Source organism: Pagrus major, chromosome 9, assembly GCF_040436345.1.
Source record: "Pagrus major chromosome 9, Pma_NU_1.0".
Classification (NCBI taxonomy): domain Eukaryota; kingdom Metazoa; phylum Chordata; class Actinopteri; order Spariformes; family Sparidae; genus Pagrus; species Pagrus major.
The window spans coordinates 24,619,038-24,637,670 of record NC_133223.1 but is presented as its reverse complement, the minus strand read 5'-3'; the positions used below and the strand labels follow the sequence as shown (position 1 = coordinate 24,637,670).

The following is an 18,633-nucleotide window of genomic DNA, read 5'->3' as shown; positions in this document are numbered from 1 at the left end:
GGTTTATTGTCCACATGCAATCCAGTGGCTCAAGAATGTATTTGACTTATGGGTTTTTTTTTTGTATTCGTTGTCACCATAAAGTAGAACAGCCCTTTCTAAATTATTCAGTGCCATTTGGTTTAATATGAAATTGTGGTAGACTCCATCCCAGCACAGTGCCTCCTTTGAGCTTATTTTTCAGAAACAACAGAAGCTCACTGCAGCAGCGATGTTTGATTTAAGCTTTGATGGCGCAACAGTGTGGTGAAATTGCAAATAAACACACTCAGACCCTGAAATGAAATGTAAATGTTGCCTGACTGTATCACTGCACGCTATTGGTTTATATTTTCTTACAGTCACAATGCCCCTGGGAAAGACCGTGTCCTGGTGCTTCAGCCCTGTGAGCTCATTGAATAATACAGCCAGAGCTGAGATCCTTCTCATTAAGAAAAACCTTTATTGATTTCTCAATCTTTTGAAAATCATTGCCTGTCAGCTCTTAAGGCTCAAAGTTCCCACGTAATTTAAATGAACAATAGGCTGCTTAATTATTCAGTCCTGCAGAGAACCTTGGCAGGATTTATCAAAACAACTACTCGTGTAGTTTTATTTTAATAGCCAAAAAGGAAATATAAATGAAACAATACAAATGAGAAAATACAGTTGCTACTTTAATATAAATGCATTCCTTTAATCATAGTGCTCTCTGCAGTCTTAATCCTGTACACAGTCTCCAATGTATTGTTACATTGTTTCTGGATATCACATGTTCCTCTTCAGAGATAAAGAAACCTCACTTTACTGAACCAGTTGGATTCCCTTGTCAAAAAAAAAAAAAAAAAAAAAAGAAATTAAAAGGTGTTTTTCTTTCCTTTTCTTTTTGCTTTTGGAAAACCAGAAGCTTTGATGCACAATACAGCCCCATCTGGGATGAGCTCTTGTATCTAAGAATAAAGCAGCTCCTTCTCCTGTTGGTTAAACCAGGCTGTGGAAACACAAATAACTCCTGATAGGTGCATCCCAGCATTTTAAAGGTCTTTTATAGAGAAAAATTACACTGATCTCAAAGGTGACAAATGAAAACCTGGGAGAGAAGATCTTACTTCTTCACTCGACTAAAGCTGACACAGGAAGAGCACGGTGTCTTTCTGCGGTGTGTTTAAATGCAGACGCGTATGGAAGTCGGAATAAATCCAATTTAAAAGCTCTGTTTTGGAGGATATCAGCATCCTGAAGCTTACAGGGCTGCATGTGATCTCTTGAATTTCAAAAGCAAAATTTAAGGAGGCAACCGCTGGAGTTTGCAAACGTTTACTTGTCTGCAATATATTTCCTCAACACATAAACTAATTATATGCAATCTACAGCAGTGCAACAATGCTGACACAATAAATACAACACACTGTGCTCTCCCAGTCGACAGCTCTGACGTGTTGTGAGGGTATTTACAGTAGGGACTGATTTTCTGTAACATTTTTCTCACACAGAAGTTCATACCAGAAATAAAAAATAACCAACCCAACTGTCAGTATAAATGTTGGCATGCATGTGAGCATGCCAACCAAAACGTGTATTTTAAGCCAAACCATTATGCTTTCCTAACCCTTACCAAGTAGTTTTTGTGCCTAAACCTCACCAGACCATAAGCATAGAATTGTGACACGAGAGAAAGAGAAAATTCAACCGAAACAAATAGAAAGTTATAACAAAAAGAAACGTCCATTATTTTTTTACTTATCTGTGGTTTTGCAGAAATGTACTTAGCTAACATTTATTCTGACAATTGGGTTTAACAATTCTTGGTTAGGTTCAGTAAACCATGGTTTAGGCATAAAATATACCCTTTAACAATGCTGAACACATGGATAACTTCTCCCATGTGTGTATTTTGGTATTTTTTTGTTTTTCCAGAATCGCAAAGCTGTCTCATGAGAAAAACGTGATTGGCCAGTTCAGACGATGGTCCTGAAGCAACATTAATCATGATGTTCCAGGAACAATACCAACCCGGTGATTTCACATCGTGCCATGAAAAATGATATGACACGTGTTGTAGGAATGGTTGAAATGATACGTACACATTTAAATGTATCCGCAGTTTGCAGAAATGCAAAATGCCAACATTTTATTCTGGCCGCACGGCTGAGACAACTGATTGCTACCATCAGTGGTTGAGAATGATAAGCCTCACAAGAAAACATGGTAGTTTTTAGCTCTCATTACTACCTCATAGTCCATGCCTTTTAGTGTGCTGTGAGTTAATGATAAATGTGTACCTCCCCGTTAAAAAGGGCAAGCATGGCTGTTTAAAAGTGACTGCCTTTGAACAGTCACTTTTTAAAGAATTAAATAATAGCCCCATTAGCTGCAGTGTTTCAGCACTATATTCTGCTCTCTGAGACACTGATGAAGGTCAAGCTTAAATGTCTCCAGCTCTCCGTTTGAGCCAGAGACTCCCAGCTTAGCCACAGCTCTGGGAACTGTCTCACACAAAAGATTTACCCCACAATGCTGCTGGCCTAGATAGACCCACCAAACACACAATAGGGTGGCTGTGCATAATTTAGAGCACATCTTTCCTGCATTGACAAGTCAGGAATTAAAAAGGAGCCTGTCAGCCAAATTATGTATTTAAATAGGCCTATATTATGTCCGTGGTGGACACGGGGAAGTTAAATCAATATTTGCCAAAATGAACGTAATACTTGTGATATAAAGCCCGGAGCAGCTGTAGAAGCAGTGGATGTGAGACAGATCTGTGGCCAAGAGCAATTTCTGCTCATTTTACACCAAACTATACCAAAAAACCCGTCATACTGTAACTCAACACATTTTATTTTACAGCTGACTGTTCTTGGACTGAAGTTTCCGCTGTCAGAATTAACTTCAAAGCATTGCGATACCGAATGTTACAGTCCCTCAGTTTTCCCTCGAGTCAAACAGACATTAGGAGGATATATTCAGAGGTGAGAGGCATGTTAAGTTTGAGATTTCCTTTCTTGTTTCTAAAGTGGTTTTCATATCCAGTTAAGCAACAACTCATAAGCCATCTTAGCCCTGCAAGGATGTCAAATCCTCACACTTGGTGTCCCGGTTACATCCCTTTTGAACATACGCTCTTTCAAGTGAAATTAATCAATCTCTTTATCACTTGGGCAGTGTCATTACCCAACCGCAGAGTGAGAAATGAAAGTGCTAATCGCACAGCAAGTGGGGCTTTTGTGTGGGAAGGCCAAGTTTTCCTCCTCAAGCTGCTTTGGAAATGCGTTTTCAATTGAATTTGTTAAGCGAGTGAAGGATTGCGCTCCAATTGTACCTACAGGATGAATCTTGAGATTACCTCAAATTCCCTTTATAAGGGGGTGAGGGTAAGACGTAACCTTTTCATACAGTTTTCAAAAGGTTCACTCATGAATATGATAAATGTTTTTTATATATATATATATATATATATATATATATATATATATATATATATAGAAAATACTGCATGGATGCATTAGAAAAAGCTTAATAATCAATACATTTAGACTCAGCATTCATGGAACATTACATATATGTACTGTATGCAGCACGCTATTCATTGAAAGCATTTCACCACATATAACTAAGGCAATAAATCCTCAGCAGAACATACCAGGACATGATTATTTACTGTGCACCGATGTCTCATTAACCTTGTCACGTTACCACAACATACAGATCATTATGGCTCCAGTTGTCACCACGGGGCTGTGGATGGATAGTCCGTCACAAATAAGGCATTATTATGCTAACTGGCCAGGTGTAAGACCCCCCTGGCTTTATGATGTCCAACAGCAGCCTGAGGTTTATGCTCCTAACAACGTGAGTCAGAAAAAGGAGGATTATATTCCCCACAGAACTGGTTGCACTGAAAATAAATGTAATTGTACAGTATTTTTCTTCCATAATAAGAAGTAGTAATGGCTGTCAGGCTCTGGTGTGTGTGCACAGTCAGTATACTGGATTGCGCGCCTGTGTGTGGGCTACCACAATGCAGCATATCCAACTGTAAGAACCATAACAGGTTCAAAGAGGTCTGTCTTGTTAAATCCTCACATTGGTAGGAAATACAAATATAACCATTGAATCTACCCCAGGCAAATCACAAGCAGCTGAGTGCAGTTGTGGATCTCAGTGTGTGGATTTCATGCGGTTAGGCGATATGGTAAAATTTTCAGCACAACAACCGACAATTGCCAATAAGTAAAGTGGTTCGTTTCTTTAACGTGCCATTAGTGAACCGACTCACGACTCGTGTGTCATGGTTTGGGTTTTTTGGTTAGGAATTTCCCGTTTCATTTTGTAGTTATATCTTCTTGTGTCTTGTTGTCACTTTCTACTTCCTCCTCACCTGTATTTCCAGTGTTGTTTCCCTCCAGTGTTCCTGTGCTCCTCCTCAGCCTGATTTCCCTCCAACATCTGTCTTGCATCAGCCTCGTTAACACTGCCCTGTTCTCAGCGTCTCTCCACCTGCACTTCATCCCCTCATTAGTTTAGTTTGTATTTAAGCCTGTGTTGTCCCCTCACTCTTTGTCGGTTCGTCTGTTTTCATCCAAGCATCTCCTGTGCTCCTGTGCCTGTTCCCAGGCCCTCGTGTGTTACCTGTGCTTTCTGGTTTGTCCTCAGTTTTTGTATTAATTTGGTATCTTCCTTTGCCAACCTTTTTGTTGCCAGTTTTTATTGTTCACACTTTGGGATTTGGGATTTTTGGTCATTAATTTGTTAAAGCTTGCTTTTTGTTTTCAACCTGACTGCCTCTGTGTGTCTGCATTTGGGTATTCACCATTTTACAGCATTGTGTGCTAGTTTGCTGCGTTCCACAAACTCTCTTCCCTTTTAACATCTAATAAATTAACTCAAAAAATAAACTCAAATATCAAGTAAGGAAATACTCTTTGACTCATTATCCTTATTTAAAAGGAAAATACGACCATACAAGTAAAGTCTCTCTTTTACCAAACTTAGACAATTTTAAATGCTTTTTAACTCATCGTAAAACAACCAAAATAAACCCTTAATGAACAGATGTGAAAATATTCTGACTCTTCATGCCTCTCTCTATATCGTTGCTGGCCTCTTTGTGCTACTCAGTTAGCTTGCAGCTAACTCGAGCATGATGCTGAGCAGCAGCTCTCCTTCAGCCAATTGGCTGGTAGTCGATTTTTTTTCTCTCCAATCGCTCAACCCTTAGTTATAACTAGCTGCATCCAATGATTTTGCTCCAGAGATGAAAGACATTTGACCTGGGTGATTCAATTTGAAAAGTCAAAGAGGGACATTGATTAACACATTCACAGCGAAGAAGAACAACTGACATCTTACCTGCTTTCCATGAGAAATGATGGTCCCTAGGAAACACAAGGTCTGACTGGACTGAAAAGGAAAAGAGAGACAAGAGGAGGAAGAGGCTGAGGTAGTTCCCTGCTCCTCGCCGTGTCCAGGCAATGACCCCAAAGTCATCTTTTAGAGTCATAGTCCAGCCCATTGCTTCCTCTCTTACTCCTGTGGGAAGAACATGGAATTCATCAGCATTTCACTCACAAAAAATTGCCAGAGACGTTGGGCCAGAGGATCGTTTGTAGCTCTTTAAAAATGAGGAAAGTGGAAAAGGTCCCACTGAAACCTCCAGCCCAGAAACATGACATTCAGTGTCACCTTCTAAAGTGTGTAACACTCTCTCACATGTGATTCATACTGTCTCATTTAGTTAAATCCCGTATATGAATGTGATACCATCCCCGCTTTTCCTCCCACATAGACCAAAAATAATTAGTCAGAGAGGCTTGAGCATCTCAGCCTCCCAAGGTAGAAGTGGAAACATGTATTGAAGGAAGGGGAGACTTTAAGCTTGGAGTAATACAGGGTATTAGTACCTTTTTATTGCAGCTCATTTATTCCTATCTCCTGCTACTGTGATTCATGTCCTAGGAGTGTTGGGGATTAGTCCTGGATTCACTAGGCCTCTAATTGTGTTGCACCAACAGCAAAATTAATGAATATGGAATTGAATCTGCAACACCTGATGCTTTGAGAGACTGATGTTATGGTGTTCATGACGAGGGTGATTCATTTTCCAAAAAACAATTCTTGCTGCACTGTAGCACTTGGGTATTGTGAGATTTGTTATTATTGGCTTATCATCCCACAGCACACTCCCTGCAGTTTTTTGTCATTCTGCGAGCGTGGAACTCGACGTAAAATCTAAAACACTTTCTGATTCACAGCTTAGCGTATCATTGTAGACATAATTTGGCATTAAATTGCATAAATTGTGCAACATAGGGAGTTGTTGCATATCACAGAAATATAAGAAACCTAAAAAGTTCTACAAATTGAGCGATATCCTGATATTCACAAGTTGGCATAAGATATATTTTTTGACAATTTATTTTGAGATTAGTCAAGATGTAACTGTCGCGAGATGGATGGTTGATATAATCATTCAGAGGGAAACTGTAAGCTAAGCTGTAATGTTAGCTAGCTAATTGGTGATGCAGCCTTCCTTCTGCACGTTTTCATGCCCAACTCAACAAATACAGCAGCTTGGTCAGTGGCGTTAAGTTTGACGTTCTACCTACCCCCCTAGCATCAGTTTTTGCACGTGCAGGGCTCCACAGTCAAGGGAGCAATAAAACGTAACATACAACGTCTGGTTACACTTTCAAAATAAAGCTTGCTGACAAACAGTTCACATATTATGACGTCAAGTGGCTGGTTTACGCACAAATAATAAAAGGCAGCAAAACTTTTTGGTTAGGTTTAGGAAAAGGTCCTACTTTGGGTTAGAATGACTACGTTGAATCTCACAACATGACTTAACTCACGTCACGTAACGTACCTGACTTGCGTTACATCACTCATGTTACGTAAGTGACATAAGTAACATCATTTACTGTTACTTACGTAACATAAATCAAAAACTAGTCACTCTTGGTCACAAACGGGATGCAAGGAAAGTCTATAGTATGACCCATTCAACCACCCTGACCAACCCCTGAGTTGGACTCTTCTCGCTTGTTATACTGCTACACTAGAACGGCGCCTCAAGAATTGATGCGAGAGGGATAGTCTTACTTACCAGACGTCGACTGATGATGATCACCAACAACCTCCAAGCTAGCAAACCTACATGCCGAAACTGGAAAGCTACCCCAACACTAACTTGGCTGCTAACGCCATGACCGTCATCAACCAGCAGCGGTTGCCTTTTCTTTTTCCAGGGATTTAGTCATTTTAATGCCAGGGTTTGCCCTCCCATGTGCTAACCAACTTTCCTCTGACACTAGATTGCAGTGGCACTGTTGCTGCATCCTAGAGGTTGAGCGCAGCCCAAGATGATTGGTGCTGCCAGACCTTCCTCCACTGCTGACACAGTGCTGTGGCGGTAAGTTTGGCAATGCGAGACTACTAGAGGGGTAACTGCAGCATCAAACTTAGAAGTGAGGGTCACTGACCAGGCTGCTATATTTGACGCATTAGGAGAGAGTGAGTTGGCAGGAAAGAGACATTGCTGTTGATGTTTTCAAAGGTTTTCTTGCACCACAAGCCGAGTGCCTTCTAGCTCCATTATAATCAAAAGAAGGCAGACGTCTCTACGGCCGATATCTCTAAAGCTTGACAACTCAAACCAAAAACAAGCTAAAAGGATAAGTAGCACCACAGGTAAGAGGAAATATATGTATTTTTGATGGGGGTGAACTGTCCCTTTAAAGTGCATCATGACAATATGAAAATCCGTTTTTAATTTAATTTTCTTTCATCGTTGCAGACCACCACAACACAGTAGTTTTACATTTCATCTTGATAACTAAGTATCAGTGAGGGTATCTAATGGTAGATTAACTACTGAGAGGCAGCAGGCGTTTGAGATTCAGGATTATTTACACATGGTGTGTCTCTGAAAATGGCAGGTGCTGGATTATTTTTTTGCTTGACTTCATTCGGGGAAATTAGATTTTTACTTTGCTGCTTTAGCTGTGTTTCAGTGGGGGCAAAATTTGTTTAATGAGAAAGAATTGCATGGTAGAGATGGCTCGGTTCCCAGAAGTGGGCTGCTAGAGGCCCGGTTTTTTGATGGACTGTCCAATTTTCCTCTGGGTTTGATGTGTTATTCTATAGTCATCCAAAGTGTTTTGGTCTCTTTGTGTCAGAGGCTTTTAAACTCAAGTTCAGGGTTTGGCAATTCAACATACAGCTCTTATTTGTATCTGTCCTCAATGCTAATCTTTCACACGTACTATCCAGGCACATACTATTGGAAATCTCTCAACCCAGAGAGTAGTGATATAATTGTTTCTTCTGCTTTTAATAGAATATATGCACTTTTTTCATCAAAGCTGCCTCTGTCTCACACTTTTTGATGGCCACAGAATTTATTCTATTTGGATGAACGAGCAGAGTAGTCTGGTACTTACACAGCTGCCAATTAGACACCTCTGGTTGCTGATTACTAGCCAACCTCTCGGGCTGCGCTGCTCTGGAAGCCATACCTGACTGCACCCAGATTACATCCTCCCTCCAGCCAGTCTAATTTGACTATTCATGGGACGGGCAGCGCTCTCCGTAGGCTGACAGAACATGTCACAACTGATTGAAAAACATGGTCTTGAACAAAAAAACAAGCATCGAAAGAAAACATGACCCCGAGGCATCACAGTGTTGTTTTATCGAAGATGGACGTTTGAGATTACCACAGTGTTAGATATGGTTTACACAAGCAGATGACCGGTTGCTTTTGTTCAACCCCCTCACTTTGAAGAGTTCTGTCCATACAGCTCTGACACATCCAGCCTGTGCCTGTCAGTAGAGGAGGAATACAGGCTATCCTGAAAAATCTTTAAAAAAAAAAGAAAAACCCTTAAGCTGCTAAATATCTGGGTCAAAGAAATCATGCCAGGCTCTCAGTGGCCACTGAAAACCTGGCAAACAGCAGCGCAGCTCAGATGCTGCTGTGCATCCTATTAGATACTCCATGATCTGATGGAATGCAATCTGCTTCTCTGTCTCCTGTGGTCCTTGTTCGGGGGGCTCACTGGCTTCAGAGAGTACGGACCCTGCAGCAACCATAAGGGAACAGATGAGCAACACTCCTCAGCCTTCTCCTTCGCAGGTGGTCACAATAATTAATGTTTGATTAGGTCTTTCCAAATGACTGGCAAAAGCTAATTTGATGTGCCAAGGCTCTGAACAATCACCATGTGATCCTCCAGCCTCTCTTTAAAACGAGCCAAACAGCCAGTTCTGTCTGGAGTGGGAACAAAGGCATTTGATCCCAGTGCGTTAACCAGAGATGCCACCCTCTTCCCTGGATTTCCAAACAATTATGTAGCCAACCGGCTCGTTCGCTTAGATTCCTGCCCATATCCCTGTGCTCTTCTTTGTGTACCGCTTCCAGTATATTCAGGTTAACAAAGCCGCAAGTATTTTCTCTTTGTTGCAGTGCATGTAATTGTTCTTAATTGGGTTTGGCAAAATAAAAACGGAAATCTATCCTCACCAAAACATGCAGATTTTTGCAGATGTTTTCATTGGCAGGAATGACCGTGACTGCACTGAAACAATCACAAACGCAACACACATCAGTTTGTTTTTTTTTTTTTGTATTCCTTTGATCGCAGGCTTGTGGGTGCAGCTGTCACTGTATGGACTGATATGGGAGGAAACTGCTGTCCATCTCCGTTTTATTCCCGAATTTCGTTTGACACGGTTGGTGTTATTCTATTCAGGACTGTGACAAAGACAACTTCCCAATTTTGTTAGCTGAACGGATGATGACATCTGTGAAACATACCATGTATTTGATGTTTCCAAAAAAGGTTGAGCCTCTGCTCACTTTTCATAAAGGATGGGCACTGCACACTGGGAATCACATTAATATTGGACAAATCCTCTGCAGTCAATGCCAATGATCTGTGCCTAAGCAAAGTAGTTTGCCCTGTATGTAGTGGGGTGAATAGAGTATAGAGTTCCTAACCCATAACAGACCTGCCATTAGCACTTCCCTTTTTATTGACTTTTCCTCAAACTTTCCTCAAAAAAAGGTGAGTATAGAGAGAGTCTCATCCCAGGTCGTCGAATACCAAAGCTTTGGGTTGGTAATCAGCCCAGAATTCTTACCCAAAGCATCAGGATTTGACGACCTGGAAATGAATCTCAACAATCAACCATCTTTCTCCAGAATCACCTTCCCGACGTTTACCAAGCTGTTTTAGCTGCCTACCCATAACTGTGATTTGACCTTTGTCAGACTGTCTTTCCCTAACCTTAAAGTTATAAGTTGACACCTTCTCTGTCAAGCCTGTGGACAATTTGTTTAAAGCTGCTGTGAGCGTTGTTGTCGTTTTAGCTAACTTCCAGTCCGTTTTGCAGTCAGCAATATCCTCCCAGAAATGGAGTCCGTCGACATAAACTAATGACCGGCTCCCATCACAAAACAGAAGTTCCACAGAAGAAAAGCTTTGATTCATTGACTCATTCTTCTTCCTCTTCTTCTTCTTCTTCGTCTGACAATAGGGTTTGGACCAGTATTATTTTAATGCTTACATTGATATAGTTTTAGCCTGAGTCATCTGACAAAAAAGCAACATTTTACTCATTTGATTGTTGTCATTTCTAGTCTTGTTTTAGTCAACAAAAACAAAAGACAAGTCAGTCTGGTTTTCATCCTTGAAACTTTTTGTCCCATTTTTGTGATGCATTTTTCATTTTTGTGTTATCTAAACATTTTGAGGCTACAGCTGTCATCATGTTTGTGCACAGCTACTGTACCATGGTTACAGGTGTCCTTCTTATCTGCTGAAAGGTAAGTGGAAAAGGCATCTGTTTACTCAGTGTCAATGCCACACTTCAGTGCAGTAGTACAACAAACTGACTCTGACTCAGTACATGCAGTTGTCATTTCCAAACTCTGTTTGAAAAGAAGTGCTGTCTCTCTGTCATTCCTGCTCGCCTAACAATGCCGCAGCTACCTGTGTTCTCGACAGCACTCACATGTTCACTAAAACAAAGCTTGAGAAGAAACATCAGATAACAGAGATATTTCTTCCGTGAAGTTTTCGAGGAAGGTTTTGATGACTGTCGACATTATTCCTCGAACTCCTTTTTTTAGCAAAATAACATTAACATTATATCCACGGCACTCAAAAATGTTTCATTATTTTTTTTTTTTTAATGTAATCATGCTGCCTACATGTTTTTATAGTTTGACCAAGCTGTTGTGTTGCTGCTGCTTTTCTAACTCTCAGATAACTTTAGTCCATACATTTCTTTCTTCCAAGAACTGGTAATGTCAGATTGCATCACACAGAATATTACTGAATGTGAGATTTTCATCAGTGCCAGTGCAACAGCTCAAGCAGCTAAATCAATTTCTGAAAAAGAGATACTTTGGGGTGGTGGAAGACACTGTTTTCCTAATCAATAGCTTTGTGTTAAAACAGTAGCCTAAGTATTTCATTAGTCCATTCTTCTATTTTTCTAATCATTCATTTTAGGGTAAGTTTAAGGTTAAATGTCCTAGATTTAACCACACTTCTCAAATTCAAAGTTGTTGTTTTGTATTTAGCTTAAGTCTTGCTACTGTCATTAAAAACGCTGTCAATGTATCTGTACCCTCGAATAAAACCCAGAAATTACTGAATTTCTTCATAATCAACTCCCCAACTGTAAGCACATGTAAATAATTGTATCTGACCAAGATGTTCCCACTCCCAACTTGTCAAATATGGCAGGATGGTCAGTGGCTTCAAGTTACAGACTATGGTTCTTTAACCTACTGCTCTAGCGTCAGTTTTGCATGAACGGCTGTGCAGTCAAGTTAACAATAATATAAATGCAACGTGTGGTTATACTTCCTGACAAACAATTCACAAATCAATTTTGACTTGTTAGGATTTTTGGACCGTTATCAATGGTGTCAAACGGTCACTGTTGGGTTAGGTTTAGGCCTCAAAACTACTTGGTTAGGTTTAGGCACAAATCTACTTGGTTACGTTTAAATACCAAAACTACTTGGTTAGCTTTCAGAAAAGTTAACATTTTCAGTCACGTAACTCATGTCACATAACATTAGCGACGCAAGTACATCACTCACGTAACATGCATTACGTCATTTACATTCAATTACTTACTGACATAACATAATAAATCTCTCTTGACTCAACAAACAGGACATGAACCTCTGTGTGAGGAAGTCCAGTGTATTACCCAACCAACCACCCCAAACACCCCTAAACTATGACTTTTCTCGCTGTCTATACGACTGCACTAGCAGGATAACTACAGGGTCGAACTTTGAAGCGTAGGGCCACTGACCAGGCTGCTATATTTGACACATTTGAAGTGAGAACAGGCTGATCTGACACAGCATGATTTGCAAGATACACTGTACCTGAGCAAGATGACTTCCAGTCATCCCTTTGGGTGATATGGTTGGTGCGGTGGCAGATGCTTTTTACTAGTTCCTCCACAGAGGACAAGAGCAGGGCAGAGGAGGCCTCCAAAGACGTTAAGTCTGACAGGGACGGTAAATCAGCTGCGCCAGCCGTCCCGCCTGAAGCATCATGCAGTGGCTTAATCCTGTGTGAATCAATGTGTAGGGGGCTGGGACTGTGTCACACCTCCAGCAACACTGAGCGGCATTAACTCCCCGGTGCTGGCTCTGTCAGGCACCCACCCACTGATGTTCCTGCTGGGGTTGGCACAAGAGTCAGCCCGGGCTACAAGGTCTGAGGAGGACAAAAAGAGAGGAGAAAAAAAAGAGACACCGATGAAAACATCTGATACCTCAGCAGAGTAAAATCTGACACTTCCCGCAATGACATGTTCAAGATTATATTTCTTTAACGTGATGCATTGTTGATTGCTTGCATTGCAGAGGTGTGCAAAAGCTAAAAAGAGCAAATAGGAATGAACGACAGTGTCGGATGCTTCATAAAGATGCATGACCTGAAGGCAGCGTCCTTTCACTTTATACGTTATCAGCGGTCGAGAGGTATGACTTTGCTGTGATTTATAATCCATTCATCTGTTCTGTCTTATTCGTTCTACTATTAATCTTAGCGGAAAGTTTCTTAGAGAAAGTTTCTGTGCATGTAAAAAAGGATTATTATATTTCCTATATTTAGACTTGAGCAATGTCGCTTACACATCGCATTAGCTCAGGGTTGGTTGTTGTTTTGAATTTTACAAGAAACTGCAAGGCTTACATGATTTGTCATAGCCTGTGTCACATTGTGACAGCGATATCAAAGACAAGAGTGCAGTCTCAGAGTTGCAGCCTGGGTTTTTTGCTCCACTATGACATCCAATGATTACATGTCAACCCTCCAGCCAAGCCTGTTCTGAGAGCTCATCCAGAGGAAACTCTGATTCTATTAACACTTCCTGCCCTCGTCTCCCATTCACCCCCAACTCGCCCCACCTCTCAGCTCTGCTCCTTTATTGCCCTTCCTGGCCACGCTCCTGAAAAACCCCAGATCCCAACAACCCAGACCTTATTTCCCAAGGCTTTTAAGTGCTTTGCCTTGCCATTCCATTGTGGTTAAAATGAGCTTGTCTCTGTAGCTGCACCTCTCGTCCTCTGGCCGGCTACTAACTAAATAAAAGCCAACAAATAGGATGGGAGAAAGGTGGTCCTGGTGGAGGGAGCAAAATCAATTGCAAACATGAAGTTTCAGGTACGGACAAACACTTCATTTAATCTTTATTCAATCTCAACTTAAGACTTCAATTACAGTCAAAGTGCTTGTGCTACCTCTCACCGTTTTCCCCTCTTGTGGATTTCTGCATCGAGTTGATGCAGTAATTGTTGTGTACTCTAAAAAACAAGACGTCTAAGAAATCAGAATAAATAGATTTATTTGCACCACTATCAAGGCCACAATTGTTCCCATCAGCCTCATGCTGTACTTTATGCTGAATGCTAACATGTTTTAACATACTGAACTAAGATGGTGAACATGGTAAACCTTATACCTGCTGAACACCAGCATGTTCACATTGTCACAGTGAGCACGTTAGCATTTAGATCGGAGCACAGTGCAGCCTCACAGAGATGTCGGCACGTAGATTCTGCCTTCTAAATAAACAAAAGGCAGTTTCAGCAATTGATGCCTTTAATTCTGTTGCCAATTTATTGGGTACAAACTAATACCATCTAATTCGACAGCCCTACAATAAATCCTATCTCAAATAAAGAGCCGTTTTTTTCTAATTCCATATTTATATCAGTGAAGGTAAATTAAATATTAGACAAACCTCTCATTAACAGCACCTCAGACTGCCTCCAAAATAACCATACATTTAAGTTAATACCACTCTAAAACTGTTTTTACAATCACTGAACTTCATAACCTTCATGATGCCAAGACTACCAAATTACCATGGAAATTGTGTGTATTTAATCTTTGTCACTGTCATTGTGAGCATTTAGTTCAAAGCACAGTAGGCCTACTGCCTCACAGAGGCGTTAGCATGTAGAATCTGCCTTCTAAATAAAAAGGTAATCTCAGTTAAGAATGTCTTATTAGTAACACTCAGTTGCCAGTTTATTAGTTACACCTAGCTGAAATTACAACAGTCTAATATGACAGCTCTACAATTTATCACACCCAAAGGAAGATTAATGTTTATTTTTTGTTGAAAATCTTCTTAAGAACTGCTCTTTAATCTTGGGTCTACCATATTTATATCATTGATGGTATTTTAAAGGGTAACTCCTCCAATTTTACACATTGAGTGTGTTTGCAGGTCTTGGGGTTGTACTACTGCATGCGTGAAAAATTACTTCAAGGTCTTTTGTGGCTCCAGGGGAAGCTGCATGTAATCTGATAAATTGCCTCCACTGATGTAACTCACTGGCTAAATTGCACTGTGGGTAATGTAGGCATGGAAGAAGGAATGTATGAAATAAAAATGGCGGTATCTCTGGTTCTGCTGAATTTATTTGATCATTTGTTTTCAAACCATCCACAATGACCCAACAGTGTTATAGGAGTGTAATGCTAGATCACTGGATTGTTTTCTAAAATCTGGCGCCTACATTACCCACAATGCAATTTAGCCACTGAGTGACATCACTCAAGGCAATTAATCAGATTACGTGCAGCTTCCTCTGGAGCCACAATGTGTTAAATTGGTGGGATTACCCTTTAAATATTAGTGACAACCAGTAATTGACAGCAACACCAACTACCTCCAAAATAACCATGAATTTGAGTCAACACCTCTTTCAACCTTCATGATGCAAGGATTTCTTAGGGCTGCTGTATTGGATTAAGCAAGGTTTAACATGACACCTCACTGTATTTAATCTTTAAAAAAGGAAAAGCTGTTTATATGCTAGATTATTTCATCACCTGCAATGATTTTCTTCAATATCCATCCCAGAGAGTGCGTTTAGTGATGTTTCCTGTCTCGGCAGTGTGTCTAGCATGCCAGTGTTACACTATTTCCCAGCACATGTATTGTAGTTGCAAGACATGTTCTTCTTTTTCTGCAAGTTTAAGGTGTTGGAGACATCTGCAAGTTGGTACAAAACAACCTGGCAGGATTCAGATGTCTAACAGGTCAACTTGTACTAAAAAAAAATCCTGCGACAGGTGAGATTTCTCCTGCCGCCTGCATCGTTTTGAGCGATCAAGACCTACATATCTGGCTGATTTTAGTGAAGGACAGTTATATATTGTAACATAATACTGTGGAAATGATCTGCTCGTGTGGGTGGTTGTTGAACTCGACCATCCACTGCACACCACCATCTGTCACATGATTTTTTTAGTTGTCTTCTCCCAATAAATTCATTGTTTATTGGAGAAAAGACCTTCAAATTTCATTCATATCATATACTTCATATTCATAATTCATAAATTATATGAATGTGTCTAAAAAAAGGGAGTTAAAGAGTTTTAAATTTAAAATGCTTATTTAGACATATGCTCAAACCCTTCTATACCTCACAAAACTTTCTTCTCCTGTACCTCACAAACAACAAACTGTGCAGCTTTGCCACTAGTCACATCTCTGGAACAAACTATATATTTTTGCAGTCCTTCCAGGAATTCGCAACCATTTCCCCAGACTGTTAAGATGTTGTATGTGGCTGTATCTGAAAGAGAGAGGTATCTCTACTCTGCCAGCACCTCAAACAGTCTGGCAGCCTGGGCAGCTGCTCCTGAAGCCAGGGTGGTGAACTCAATCAGCTGCATGTTTATCGTTGTGGCACCAAACATACTACAGCCCTTTCTGTGGTGTAGGTGCAGCGGTATGGCTAGTTAAGCAATCTGACAGGGTTGCAGCGTTGATAACAGCAGAGAGTTTTAAAGTCAGTCGTGCCCACCCAGCGCCTCCACATAAAGATCAGTTAAATGATATCATCCGTCTGCTGCTGAGTATCTTTTTCTAACAAAATTACTGGATTTACTTCGGTATTGAATCTTTTTCATCTCTATGTTGTGATGTTTTCCCTTTTTCTCAGTTTCTGAATGCTCATAATAAACAGCTTTGGCTTGGATTGGAAATTGAATCGTAGATTTAGCTGGCCGGGAAGCATATGCTTCTTTAGAAGATTGCTGATTAATTACAAAGCAAATGTGATCAGACGGTGAATTTGAAAAAAGGGAGAGAAAAAAAAACGTAGCACCAGGATGCTGAAATATGGACGAGCTGCAGTGAATCTCTTAATCAAATTAGTTACATCAAACATCATCACTGAGAGGAAATCCTCGCTTCAGCGCACTTGTGTGTATTTTTTAAATTTGAGTCACAAGTTCCCGGATCATCTCAATTACAGCATTTCTTGGTTGGTGACTACATCCAATCAGAGGTAAAAATGAAAACAGGCCTCAGCTGTGGAAACATACACGCTCTCCCACAAATCAAACGTCTGATCCAGAATTAGAATCCGTGCTCAGTGTGATCGATTGCAGCCCGACCTCGTATGTTTATCAAAGCAATCCAGAGTCAGTCGGGAGACAGGCTCGCATTTAAAAAGATAAATTGGTGTACAGCCCTGTTAACAGACCCTGATGTTTAACACAGAATACCTTCATACATCAAGCCTGCTCTAAGGATATAAAAGGTTTTTTAATTTCATAGCTGGCTATTCATGCACCATTTACTCGCTCACACATTTCCTGTTCAAAGCAAATCAATAGCCTTTAGAGTAAAATGACGCTAATTGATGTGGTGCCTAAAACAAAGCCACGGAGCATTGTATTGTTAGTCAGACAATTCTCGTTGAATATTTTTATCACACCATAAATATTTCATCAAAGACATGAAAAGGGATATTAGAGAATGTCAAATTAGTGCAGAACAATAGCAGAACAAAAGCTGCAAAATGATAAGCCCATTTCTATTTATTGGCGCGAACATGCACGATAAGAATAAGACAAATCTCACAGGGAGAAAAGTAGAAATAGCTTGAAGTTGCTTTAGGATGTGGATGGACATCTTCCTTTTACGCAGGGTTTTAATTGGTTATGTTTCAGGTTGCTCATCCTGGATGAAAATAAAGTAACTACACCCCCCTGAGAAGCTGCTGCAGGATGTGCAAAATAGAGCAAAAAAGGATTTGGAGCAGAAACAGACACCAAAAAACAAATGTCTGTGCTTTCTGAAGCGGAGCTGGGAAATTATTCCACAAAAGACGGAATGGGGAGAGATGGAGAGCTTGAAAGAGAAACAAACCGTTCCCGGGTAATCGGATTTGTTTTGGGTGGCTGTTCCACCTGGCCTCCCACCCTCTACCTCCCCTTCATTAAAAAAAGCTTATAATTAACGCAGCACTGGCTGTAATCCCGGTCATTCTCTCCCTCTCTCCCGTTCGATTGATAGGAAAGTCTCGTGGGGCTGGGGTATGCAGGTGAGCGTGTCTGAGTCCCGACTGCAAAGGGACCAGAGGGGATTGTCGCCCAGAGAGAGAGCCATCAGTGTGAGCACGGGGGGTGGCGTGACGGCGTCAGGATTAATTTTGAGGAGGCCTGCTTGCTGAGGCAGGCTGATAACATGGGTCAGCAGTTGCAGAGACACCTGGACCCTGAAGCCACGAGTGTCTCTCTGGAAAATAACTGTTAATGTACTGAGAGCTGTGTGTATTTATCCATGTGTGTGTATTTATCCGTGTGTGTGTGTGTGTGTGTGTGTGTGTGTGTGTGTGTGTGTGTGTGGGCGGGGTAGCGGAGGGTTTGGTACCTGCCTAGCCTGCAGAAGATGTCCAGAGATGGCTGCAACGTGCAAAAAGTCAATTATAAAGAGGGGAAAACGTGGAGGAGAGGGGAACCATGGGTGAAATTAAAAGCCTGGTTCTTGTGATAAGTGGTGGCGATGTGAAGTAGTAAGTTGGGGTTATGTGAAAAAAAAAAAAAAAAAGTCAAAATGTTCCAGCATGTTGGAGAAAGGTGTGTGAAAGAGAGCTGAAAATGGAGGATGTGTAGCTGCTACAGTTTTCTTTGTAAAAATCAGTACAATATCCACAATTAACAACAAGCCCTCACTGCTTTTATTTTCTATGAATAGATCAGACAACAATGCACTGACCCATTCACTGCTCAATGTGTGCTGCGATCTGGCAATAACAGATGCACAAGAATACAACGGCATGACTTAATTTCCCAACGCTGCTTC

General features: G+C 40.8%; 1 protein-coding gene across 1 annotated transcript in view; it reads right to left on the bottom strand.

Annotated features, from left to right (window-relative positions):
- thsd7ba (thrombospondin, type I, domain containing 7Ba) overlaps positions 1-12,467 on the bottom strand; it is a 163,452-nt gene extending 150,985 nt beyond the window's left edge. Inside the window, exons 1-2 of the mRNA XM_073473020.1 lie at positions 12,398-12,467; positions 5,332-5,511 (exon numbers count right to left, since the gene is read on the bottom strand). Coding sequence (XP_073329121.1) covers positions 5,332-5,494 — 163 coding nt within the window. The 5' untranslated portion in view covers positions 5,495-5,511; positions 12,398-12,467. The remainder of the gene's footprint in view (positions 1-5,331; positions 5,512-12,397) is intronic.
- Positions 12,468-18,633: the final 6,166 nt, after the last annotated feature.